Below are 12,914 nucleotides of genomic sequence, written 5' to 3'. Positions count from 1 at the left end.
TACCAGACAAATTATTAATCATTAACGACCTCTAAGGAGGGGACAGTGAGGAGGGGCTGGGATGCTGGAGGAGAGGATGACTTCAATTTTTTCTTTATACCCTTGTGTATGGTTCGTTTACAATGTGAGCTTTTTTAAAAAAAATTAAGAAAACAAAACAGCCATTGCTTCCCACTCTTCTGTACAACCCTGTTAAGACAGAAAATATGAGGAGTGGGACACTCTGCATTTGCTTCTGGAAAATGCTTCCACTTGAGCCCCTCATACCTGGGTCCCACGGGCACTGAGGCAACTCTTGAAGTTGGTACCTAAGTTGAGGTGAGTGGGGGGTTAAATGGCTCTCAGTGGAGTGCAAAGCTGGGATTAGACATCCCTGCTTTACTACACATTTAATTAGGAAGAGGAAAAGCTCTAATGAAACTCCCCACATACCAGGAAACAAAAGCATGCTCTTTCTGTCACCAACTCCACCCAGTTCCTGAAAAACAAGCTGATGTCGGCAGGTGGACTGGCTTACAGGAAAATGCTCAGGTGGCCGGATACAGAGGACTCTGCCTCCCTGCCCACGCGGGGAGATGAGGTCCATCACTGACGGAGGCAAATATAAACATGCCAAGGACAACACAGTCTGTGAAACACCACCCTGGAGGTCGTGAATCTGAAAATTATGCACATGGAAAGATACCAAAGTTCTGTTAAGTAAAAAAGCGTAAATTTCATATTCCCATTTTTTTGTTTTAGAAGTGTGTGTTTGAGTATATAAAACACCTAGAAAGATGGACTCCACACCATTAATGATAATTTCCTCAGTGAAAAAGGGGATTTCACTCTTCCCTTTATGCTCTTCTGTATTCTATTTTTTAACTAGTTTGAAATAACAGGCATTATATTTGAATTGATCATTTTTATTTTAATTTTCAAAACATGAAAACTAAAAAATTATTACAAGGTCAGGGTCTAAATGACAGACCCACAGGGAAGGGCCCAGCCCAGGACTCTGCTCAGAGGCAGGGCCACCAGCATGGGCCGTCCCACAAGCATAGGATTCCTGAGGCAGCACGAGGAGCTGCTGGGCTGTGATGCGGAAAGGGAACGGATGGTTATGGAGAAAGAGAAGGGGAAAATATTTGTTGCTTAGCCATTTTATTATACAATATTTAATCCTCACAGTAACCCTACTGTGTAAACATTACTCTTTCTTCCAAGGTGGTAGCATTCAAGTGCCTGTGCATGTCTTTCCAAATCTAGGCCCTTTCCTTGACCAGAAAGCCTTCAGGATAGCTAAGAGGAGAGGAATTGGAACACACATGTCCCTGCGGCCCACAGACCTCAGGGCTACGGGAGCCAAGAGCCGGGCCCTCAGGTCCAGGGCCACTGGGAGGAGACGGGCCGGGATGGGAGGCTCTTCTCCAGCCTCCTGGCATCCATCTCCCTGGCCCCCACCACCTCCTCTCTGTTCCTTTATCAGCCAACCTCCTTCTTTTTTTTTTTTGGCGGTACGCGGGCCTCTCACCACTGTGGCCTCTCCCATTGAGGAGCACAGGCTCCGGACGCGCAGGCTCAGCGGCCATGGCGCACAGGCCCAGGTGCTCCGCGGCACGTGGGATCTCCCCAGACCGGGGCACGAACCCGTGTCCCCTGCATCGGCAGGCGGACTCCCAACCACTGCACCACCAGGGAAGCCCAGCCAACCTCCTTCTTGCCTCAGGCATTTACACAGGCTATTCCCTCTGCCTGCAGAGCCCACCGCTGGGCTGAAACGTCCTTCCCTCAAGGTCATCTGCACTGACCCTTCAGACCGTCAGGGCGCCACAACACTTCCCACAGTCGCCAACGGGGTGACTGTCAGCATCGTTACTATATGTGAGGCCTGCTCCCCTACCAACTGGAAGTTCCCAAAAGTCTAAAGTCTTGTTTGTCTTTTCCACCATAATCCCTGGCATCTAACAGTGATCACCACTTAAGGAGTTTCCCAGTGAATATTTGCTGAATGAATAGGGAGCTCTAGAAGCTGGAAGAGGTTCTGGGGAATTACCCAGAATATGTAAATATGGTCCCCTGAAGAGAACATCCTTTGTTCCTCTTAGATGGAGGGACAGGGAGATGATATTTGTCCCAATCATAAAATCTATATCCAGAAAATATTGCAAAGGAGCTGAGACTGCTATCATTTTTATGAAAGGTCAGTATGATTTTGGTCAAAAACTGGAGGACCCAGAAGAAAATGAAGAGAGCTGACATGTTTGGCACTGTGTTTGTAGCTAAATTTTTCTCCTCTCGTGTCCTTTACTCTCCCCATAAGATAAATGTTAATTTTTAGGCATGATAATAGCATTGTGATTATATTAAGAGATAATCTTTATCTTTTAGAGAAATATGCTTAAACTATTTACGATATCTGGGATACAGGGTGGAGGAAGTGGACGGCGGGGAGACGGGGCAGGACTGACTATGGGCTGAGGGTCGTCAGCTGGGTGAAGGGTCCATTATTCTCCTTTTGTTTATGTTTGAAATTCTCCATAATTAAAACTTTTTGACACTTCTTTATAATGCTGCTCTGTATTAATAAAAATCACATTTTCAAAAATGTACACTAGGCCTATGAAAAGGCTCCTGGGCATGAAACAACAGGAGGTAAAATCGCCTTGCAAACAAAAGCCCTAATAAATGCACCGAATGAAAAAGTTGTCGCCGAAGAAGGGAAAAGGAAACGATCAGCTGAAAGAGCGTCCCAAACCCCTCGGTGCAATGCCGCAGAATTAACAACAGGCACCGTCAGTCAACTATACGGAGAACGTCTTACTTACATTACAGGCTCATGCCATGGCTGTTTTCCCTAAAGACACACTTGGTGGCAAGTGCCTTAGAAAAGAAAAACTATAGAAAAGTAACCCAGCCTCAACTCCTGCCGCAAGGGTTTTACTGCTGAGGGAGAGCTGGGGTACAAATCCAGTGACAGATGACCATATTTTCCAAACCCTAAGTCAGAATATAAGATCTTACAATGAGATAAGCTCTATAGAGGCAGTGACTGTATCTGCCGTAGTCACCACTATATCCCCGACACTTAGTATAAATAGATGCTTGATAAGTCCATTTTGAAGGCAAGAAGAGAGAGAGAGAATATTTGGAACTGTGCTTAGGCCAGAATATTTGGAGTATGTGGTCATCCTAGACACTGATCTGTGCAAAGGAAGAAAATCCCATGGTCAAGAAGGGTTCTTAGAGAATAATACCAGAAAGCACAGTTTTCCAAAAATCCAAATTGATGGTGGTAGAACGCCACAGTCAGCCCCTGACCCCAGAGGCTAGGACAGGCAGCTGGTCACACGTCCAGCTGCCAATATGACTTAGATGGACCGTAACATGGATTGACTGAGTTGAAAGCTATAAGCCAAGTTATTTCCAAAACTTTTTGTTTGGGACCTCTTCCTGCAGCCAGAGGGTGGCAGCTGACCTGGGGACTCTAAGTGCTGAGCCTCCGGGCATCCTATCCATCTTGTAGGCAGAGGAGGTGACTTTCAGGAATGTGCTCTGACCTGTCTGACCTGTGTGTCCATCATAGCAAATTACGGTTCCTGGTCATTACTCATGCTTGACTTTGTTTTGCCCGATTGTGACAACAATGAACGCTACAGCTGAGCCTAAGGGGCTCTTCCACAGCCTGGGAGGGAAATAGGGAGGGGATGGGCAGCCCTGTCCCCTCAGAGAAATGGAGACCTTTGGCTTATTGAGATACTTGTTATTTCTGACTCTCTCACAGATCGAATAGAGACCACTGCCTACATAAACGCATGCTTGGAAAAAGATGGATCACTCTGAATGCTTAAAGATGAGAAGAGGGCTTCCTTGGCGGCACAGTGGTTGAGAGTCCGCCTGCCGATGCAGGGGACACGTGTTCGTGCCCCAGTCCGGGAAGATCCCACATGCCGCGGAGCGGCTGGGCCCGTGAGCCATGGCCGCTGAGCCTGCGCGTCCGGAGCCTGTGCTCCGCAATGAGAGAGGCCACAACAGTGACAGGCCCGCGTACAGCAAAGAAAAAAAAAAAAATGAGAAGGGAAAGAAAAATTCTAGCCAAGCAGAAATCCCACAAGAGAATGTAGTTCTAATGACAGTATCCTTATAAGAGTAACCTCTTAAAGATATTACTCTATACTAATATCTTAGAGATATTACTCTTTATATTACTCTAAAGATATACTCTCTCTGTAAAGATACCTCTAAGTAGTATCTTAAAGATATTACTCCATTCTAAGCAGACAATAGCTGCTTAGGCCTAAACACTCCAGGAGAAAGAGAAGGAGAAGAATATCTTCAGGGAAGTGGGAGGATCAGTTCTTTTCTGGAACCCAGGGGTATAGTACACACCTTAGGTAAGTTACCTCGACTGATACAACAGACTTTCCTGAGAGGAGGAAGTGTGCAAGTTGACATCACCATGACGACACGGCCGGGGCACAGATCCGAGACAGAACTACGACCACTACTAGCTGTGTGGCCCTGTGCAAGTGACTTAACTTCACTGTTTCAGGGTCCTGAACAGTAAAAGGGGGATAATACCACGAATTTCAGAAGCTTGTTTTAAGGAATACATGGAATAATATACATAAATCATCTAGTGCACCGCTGGGCACACTAGCAGATAACTGACAGATTCTATTGTTAGCGGTGGGGACTTTACAGTTCCGAGCATCTGATTTCCTACTAAATTCTCCACATCTGTCTGGATGCTTCCGCCTGTCTGTCCACCTCTCTCCTCTTGGATCCTTTTGCTATTCCCATCACAGTCACCAGATTTACTATGACAGTGAAACGCTCACCCCTGAACTGGCCTTGGTTTCCCTGCTAGGAAAATTCAAGAGCTTGGTGCGCCATCGCCTGGCCCCTCCTCAGTGTCCAATGAGGTTGTGGGGCGGCAGCACTGCTGGGGCAGCCGACGCAGCCCTGACCTTATGTTAAACCACAGGCACTGCACTTTCACCGTTCTACAGATGGTGTTGTCGTACATATTCGTTTGAATAAAGAGTTCCAGAACTAAAGAAATGTGGGGAAATGCTGGCTCCAGGCTAACATTTCCATTTGCTAGAAGAGGAATTTGAGGCCCCTGGAGGTGACTTGAGTGGCCCGACCACGACCTCGAGTGATCAGGCAGCCAGCACTAGAACCCAGGCCTCTTTGCCCTCCAGGGGCTGCTATCTCCGAGAGGCACATAGAGTCCTACACGCTATCACCAGGGCAGCTCCAGCCCCATCTGAATCACAGCAGCACACTCCCTCATCTGGCAACAGCCCGTGATGTTGTATAAACAGTCACACCAAGGATGAGAACGCAGCAGGCTTATTCATCCGGGGCTTTTAAGGGAACAAGGACTATAAAACCGAATGGCAAGGGTTTCCTTTGAGTCATTTTACTGGGCTAGGAAAGCCCCTGACTTTTCATACATACACATATATCCGCTCTCCCTCACTCAGGGTTCTCCAAGATCGAGAGAGAAACAACTCCTTTAAAAACACAAGTCACTAAAGGACATCTATGACAGAAGGATGCTAATAGCTAATTAAAATATTATACACTTCAAGCTACTTTGTCACTTTGGAAACACCTCACCATCGCACAGCCTCCGAATAGGCAGAGCTCAGATCGTATTCTCTAAAATTCAACTCTGCAGTGAGACCCTGATTCAACACTGGTGTTGGTTCTATCTCTTACTTCTCTGTGTATGTGTGTATCTGTGTGTGCCTAAGAATATTTGCACATAGATTTGGATAGGAATATGGATACGTACATTCACAAAGTTCTTTGAAAATGACAGGGGTTTAATTTCAAAATTATCTACTACCGGGCTTCCCTGGTGGCGCAGTGGTTGGGAGTCCGCCTGCCGATGCAGGGGACACGGGTTCGTGCCCCGGTCCGGGAAGATCCCACGTGCCACAGAGCGGCTGGGCCCGTGAGCCATGGCCACTGAGCCTGCGCGTACGGAGCCTGTGCTCCGCAACGGGAGAGGCCACAACAGTGAGAGGTCCGCATATTGCAAAAAAAAACCACAAAAAATAAAACAAAATTATCTACTACCAATTTTAATTTTAATGTTCAACAATTTAATAAACATGTCATCAATCCCTCAACACGAAATTTGTGTCTACAAACTAATCAGCATTTCCTCTTCCATATAATTAATGACGTTTAATATACAAATAAAAGTCCATTGCTCATTTGCCCGAGTTGTTAATACAATTTAAGGTGATAATATTCCACAAAGAAACTTATCATGGGTTGAACAGTGTCCTGCAAATAGAGAGCACGTTGGAGCCCCCTTCCCCAGTACCTCAGAATTTGGCCTTATTTGGAGACAGGGTCAAGTTAAGAAGAGGTCACTGGAGTTAAGACCTAATCCTATATGACTACTGTCCTTACAAAAAGAGGACAAATTGGATTCAGAGACAAACACACACAAGGAGAACAGCATGTAAAGCTGGAGTGATGCTGCCACAGCCAGGGATTGCCAACAGCCGCCAGAAGCTGAAAGAGGCAAGGAAGCATTCCTCCCTGGAGCCCTCAGAGAGAGCATAGCCCTGCGGATACCGTGATCCCGGACTTTCAGTCTCCAAGACTGGGACGCCATAAATTTCTGCTGTTTAAGCCCCCCAGTTTGGGCAACTTTTTTATGGCAGCCCAAGGAAACTAACACGAAACTGAATCACCATAATCCACAGTCACGCACTAAGCGCCAACTGTGGGCAAAATGAAAAGACTGCACATTGTTAAGTGTATGTATATATGGACAAGTTGTACACGGATGTGGCAGGAATATGTATGTATACCTATGTGGAGTGCTTAGCAGCAGATGGCTAGGTGCCAAGGGAGAGGGTAGCCTGGGTGTCCTGCAGCTCAAGAGAGGGGATAATCACCCAAGCACAGGCAGTCCAGGAAGGTCGTGGGGAAGCGGGCCTTCAGTAGGGTCTTGAAGGGTGAGGAGACTTGGATAAACTGAGTGTGGCTGGGCAGAGACTCATAAATGATCCAGATTTCATACTTTTAAATACTAAAATAATGGTCATACAGCAATAAAATATCTGTCCATAAAAGTAACACCACGCAGAGAACAATGAACCCCAACTCAGCCACCAGCAGGACAGGACTCGGGAGAGCAAAGCTGATGCACAGGGTGTGCATCCTCCCGAAAGCGGCCAACCTGTGTATGGAGGAGTTCTCTGAGGTAAGGTTTGTGCGTAGAGAGGAGGCGAGGCCCGGGTGTATTGGCAGAGGGATGCTCAGAGGAGGACATAATAACATCAGAAAAGATGCAGCAGGCACAGCCCAAAAGGGAGGAGGAGATGCAGATTCAGGAAGGAGAATGACTTCTCCAGGGGGGACAGGGGAGAAGAGCGAAGAACCAGGGCCACTGGGTTTGACAAAAAAGGGGAAGCAATTTGGCATTAAGTCATCGCCTCTCTAATCAGTGTTACAGGCCAGACGCTGTGGTGGGACCTTTGCATATACTAGCTCAGTTACTCTCTGCAGCTAGACTTCAATGTGCCTACTTGAAAGATGAGGAAACTAACAGCAGAGAAACAAAGTGTCTGGGAGCCATCCGTGGACTGGGGAAAGCCGTCTCGGGGCAGGTGGGATCTTCCTTAAGAGAAAGACAAAGAGAAGCAGGCAGCTGGGCATCTGCCTTAGGAGCAGGAAGCCGTCCACATCCCCCCAAGGAACCCATGACTCCAGAGAGAGACGCTGCCTCTGTTGTAATTACCTCCAGAAGCCTCCAAACACCCCATCCTGAAGCTGGGCAACCTGTGCCACCTGCTACACCCTTCCCCCTGCTCCACTGTAATTCCTCTTCCTGATGATCTGGGGCCAGTAGACAGAATGGCCCAGCGGGCAGTGGTGTCTGTGTGTGGCCAGCTGCCCCATGGCATCCTTAGGTCCTCAAAAGACACTAAGCATCCTCCACGACTGTGAAAAAGAACAAGGCCCAGTCCTGCCCTCAGCCGGCTGAGGCTCTAACAGGGCCCTGGAAACCCTCTGAGAAAGTTCACTTTATCAGCAACCCACTGGGCCATTTACAGCTTCTACATCCGAGCGAGCGCCAAACCCCGCCTTTGCACGCCGCAGACCCCTCCAAAGGAACCCAAGTCACTTCACCAGCGTTCCCGGCATCTTGCGGTTTTGTGGGCTACGTATGATGTCACAGAGCCACACCGAAGCACATCAGAGGAGCTGGCAGCCCCAGGGCCTCCTTGCTGGTGCCTGCCTCTGGCTCCCAATGACTCAAGACCAGGCACCTGGCTAGGACATGGTGACGAAATCACCCAGAACAGCCTCACCGTTACCACCAGGATCTTCAAGTGCGGCCACCACCCAAGGACTTCGGTTCTGGGGCAACAGCCAGCTGCACCCTCCTCCTCTCTACCCCAGTTCTTCTGCAGTGAGAAAAGATGGGCACTCAGGCTGCACACCTGGTCCCCCCAGACTAAGAAGCATTCTGGCGCATCCTCTCCCCCAGCATTTCTCCGCACGCCCCTTGAGTTCCCAGGCAGGAAGGTGTAGGGTGCAGGGAGACTGGAAGGACTTTGTCCCCCACCAGCACCACTTTCACCTGGATTACATCCTGGTTCAGGATGACGTTTTGATCAAAAAAAAAAAAACAAAGAAAAAAAAAGGAGGGTCTAATTGCTTTTAAAAGTTTGAAAAGCACTGTTCAAGACCAATAGGCAAATCGGTACACAACGTGGTCACCAATGCACCTGTGACACAGAACACAATGCCTCTTTCTTCGGGAATACCTGACTATTCTTGTGCAGTGACATGCCCTCCGGTGCCTCACATCATCCACTGTCCCAGTGTCGGCGCCCAGAAGCCCCTCACAAACATCTCCTCAGGCGTGCAGCGCGGGTATAACTCCCAAAGACCAAATTTCCCACTGCGTCTACCATGCCTATGGGGCCCTTGTCCTGTCACTCACCCCAGCCTGGGCCCCTTTCTCCAGCCAGCACTCGTTCTGATTCCCCATGTGCTAAGCTGCCCATGAACCCCTAGGCACAGCCCAGGGCCACTTCTCTGACCAATCTATCAGCTTTGAAAGGAAGGACAGGGAGGGGATTGGTGAGGGCAGAAGGGGACCCCTTCCCCCAGCAACACAGGCCACCGAAGCCTGGCCACTCCCGCTCTCTCTGGTTATGAGCTTTTACCCGCAAGCTTCTTCTTTGGAGAATGCTCAAAGGTACAGAGAAGTTGGAAGAATGAACTACATAACCAATGTACCATTACCACAAGTAAGAGAAGTACTATTCATTCAATAATATGTAATATATGGGTTCATATTCAAAACTGTATAGTTATCCCAATATATCTTTTATAGATTTTTTTTGGATCCAGGATTTAATTAAGGTTTAATTCGTTATAATGATATTAAGTCTCTCTAGTCCCTTTTATCTCCAATAGATTCTCATTTTTCTTAAATAACACTGAATTTATTAAGGGAGCCTGGCTAATTTTTTGTAGACAGTCCCACATTTTGGATTTTTCTGTGTCCTTATTACTAGATTCAATTAAACAAGTTTGGCATGAATATTACTGGTAACATTGTTTACTTCTGAATTGTATCACACATCAGAAGTCACATAATACCAGGCTGCCCACTATTGGTAATGCTGAATCGGATCACCTGGTAGAGCTACTGGCTACCATCTTGTGGCATGTTGTACCTTTGGAGTCAGTAAGTGATCAGTGAGGTACTAATACTCTTGAGCTCACATGAATATACTGCTCCACAGTAATCTTCCACCAATTAGTATTTGCATTCATTGATGACCTGACCTGGGGGTTACAAAGCAGAGATTTTCTAAATTTATCAGCCGATGTCATATAAAGAACAACTTTCCCTTTTATAATCTCTCTCTGAATCTCTCTCTCTGATTATTACTATAAATCCATGAGGTTTTTTTATTATTCAATGTGCCACGGCTCACCACTGTCATTAATTCTTTTTAATGTTGAAATTTTTCCATTTTAACCAGTGAGAGCCCTTTCAAACAGGCTTCTGGGTCCTTTGATATGGCCCAACTCTCCATGTTCCCAGAGCCCTGCTTACACTTCTGGAGCCTAACACTCGAACGATCACGTCATCTTGGTTTACTTATACGTCTGTCTCACCTGCAAAACTACGAGTTTCTCAAGGCAAGGCCAAGGTCAGAGCTATCTTTGTGGCCCAGCGTGTAGCACAGCAGCTGGCACAAAAACGCCTGCGCGACTCCTCCCTGAAGCCGGGTGCCCTTGCCGCGGCAGAGCTGCTGCTGGGCTGTTCCTCTCCAGGCAACCCCTCCACCATGTGAGCTGGGCCTCCAGCTCCAGCCACAGAGAAAGGCTCAGGGGCAGCTCACAATGGGCCCTTTGACTCCACGGGATGAGGCTCTTTCAGGAAAAACACGTTCCCAGCCACAGCACCCGTCACTAAGGTCAGCACTCCTGGAGCCTCAAGGCCACACAGAGCCTACATTCACCAAGAAGCAAGAGCAGGGACAGGAGGCAGCAAAGCAGCCTGACTTCTGGGAAGATGGCAGATGGGGGGCAAGTGCAAGAGGGCCTTTCATCACACAGCTGCTGACATGCAGGCTCCGTGAATAGCCTGGATGGAGGATGGCAGGAAAAGGGGTTAAAATGAAAAAGAGTACAAAGATGGGAACCAGTCAGGGCTTCGCTTCAGAGATGGCTTACCTTCTCTCTTCTTTCAACCTTCTTTCCACTTGACTCAGACACTGGACTCTCAGGAGGTACGGTCAGCCGTAGTCTGCAGACATTTGCCTAAGAGAGAAGAGAGAAGAGGCCTGTTATGAACCTGCATTTGCAATTGCAGCAGCCAGATGACCTGGGGCTTCTCAGAGCCTCTTTCCCCTACTTAGCAATGGTGATGACGGTACCAATCTCACAGGGGACGCTGCCGTAAGACCAGCCTTTGCCTGGCCCATCACAGGCACTCATCACCTCACTGCTTATGTTTTATGTTTTCCTTGTTTGGGAAACTACTGAATAGTTTCACAGAGTTCAAACATTTTTTTTTAAATGGCTCATGTTCCGTGACAGTACAGAACGATCTGATTTCACATCCATAGGCCAAAATACAGCTAGAAGGATAGAGGCCAAACTATACACAGTGGTGATGGGGTAGGAGGGTGCTTTCTACTTGACTCTGTGTTGGCTTTTCCTATAACAGACATGTACGTGTTCAATCACAACATTTTTTTAAAAGTTGATATACCCATGTTCACAGCAGCATTATTCACGACAGCCAAAAGGTAGAAACATCCCAAATGTCCATCAATGCATGAATGAATAAAATGTGGTACGTACATAGAACAGAATATTATACAGCCTTATAAAGGAAGAGAAATCTGACACATGCTACAACATGGAGGAAACTTGAGGACGTTATGCTCAGTGAAATAAGGCAGGCACAAAAGGACAAATCCAATATGCTTCCACTTACATGAGGTCCCTAGAGTAGTCAAATTCATAGAGACAGAGAGCAGAATGGCGGTTGCCAGGGGCTGAGTTATCCTTTAATGGGTATGGAGTTTCAGTTCCAAAAGATGAAAAGATTCTGGAGATGGACGGTGGTGACGGTTGCACAACAATGACAATGTACTTAACGCCACATGGTGTTTATTTCATCCTATTGTCACAGCCTGGTCCTACTGTGACATTTTCTAGAGAGAAGTGATCCTACCATTAAAACAACAACAAAACCCCAGAGGGCCAAAGCAGCAGCCAGAGTGCCCAGCCCACAGCCAACTGCACTCATGAGAGCACTGCTTGTCCCTGTTATGGGTTGAATTGTGTCCCCCCAAAATGTATTATGTTGAAGTCCTAACCCCTAGCACCTCAGAATGTGACTTTATTTGAAAATAGTTTTTATAGAGGTTACAGAAGTTAAAATGAGGTCATCAGGGTGTGTCCTAATCCCAAATAACTGGTGTCCTTATATAACGGGGAAATTGGGAGACAAGACACGCATACAAGAAGAACACCATGTGAGCATGCGAAGGAGAAGGGCCTGGAACAGACCGTTCCCTCACAGCCCCCCTAAGGAACCAATCCTGCTGACACCTTGATTTTGGACTTCCGGTCTCCACAACCGTGAGACACAATACATTGCTGCTGCTTAAGTCACCTGGCTTGTGGTACCTTTTTGCAGCAACCCTAGCAAACTAATACACCCCCCAACCTGGTTTGCAGGGTCACAGATCTGCACTGGTCCTCAGGGCAGCTTCTGGGCAAAAGTACCCTGCATCCAAGAAGCCCAGGGTCGGATATGATTGTAAAAGACCTTTGAATGCCAACCTGCCAGCCTACGAAGGAACCCCCTAACCCAACAGTGCTCCTGGCAGGTGGACCCCCAGCCTGAAGGTAACATTTTCCATGTACAGGTGAGAGCACATTTGGGACACATCAGCGCTTCCACACACACCACTGCCTCCCTCTGAGGTACCCCATTTTGCTACCTGACACCTCTAGCTTCCTGATAATGAACTTACAAGTTCTTCCTCAGAACTCCTACCTAATGGACCCAGGGTGCCCTCGGGGACTGCAACAGAATTCCCTTTGACTCTTCACAGGCCTGAACCTCCTTTCTTCTGCACTGAACAGCCCCAGTTCTTTCAGCCATGTGATTTGGTTTCAAGATCCTTCTTCATCCTCACTCTCCTCTGGGCAAGCTTTGAGTCCAGTGACCCCAGGGTGAGACGTGGCCTGACACAGGGCCAACTTTGCAATAAACCTTCAAAGCTCATCGCCAGTCATGCTGGCCAAAGAGGAACCAAGCCGTCCCGGCACGTAGCTCTCTTAGTTGACAATCCACGACACTGATGGGAATTCGAGGGCCTCCAGAGAAAGGTAACACTTGGACTGCAGGCCAC

At 47.6% G+C, this 12,914-nt stretch overlaps 1 protein-coding gene across 1 annotated transcript in view; it reads right to left on the bottom strand.

The window, feature by feature from the left end:
* The window catches only part of MYZAP (myocardial zonula adherens protein), a 100,476-nt gene that overhangs the window by 78,832 nt on the left and 8,730 nt on the right, over positions 1 to 12,914 (bottom strand). The window contains exon 2 of the mRNA XM_082846598.1: positions 10,717 to 10,803. Coding sequence (XP_082702724.1) covers positions 10,717 to 10,803 — 87 coding nt within the window. The remainder of the gene's footprint in view (positions 1 to 10,716; positions 10,804 to 12,914) is intronic.

Source organism: Leucopleurus acutus, assembly GCF_964270905.1.
Source record: "Leucopleurus acutus genome assembly, chromosome: 1".
NCBI lineage: Eukaryota > Metazoa > Chordata > Mammalia > Artiodactyla > Delphinidae > Leucopleurus > Leucopleurus acutus.
The sequence above is the reverse complement of the archived record's forward strand: the minus strand, read 5'-3'. Positions and strand labels throughout refer to the sequence as shown.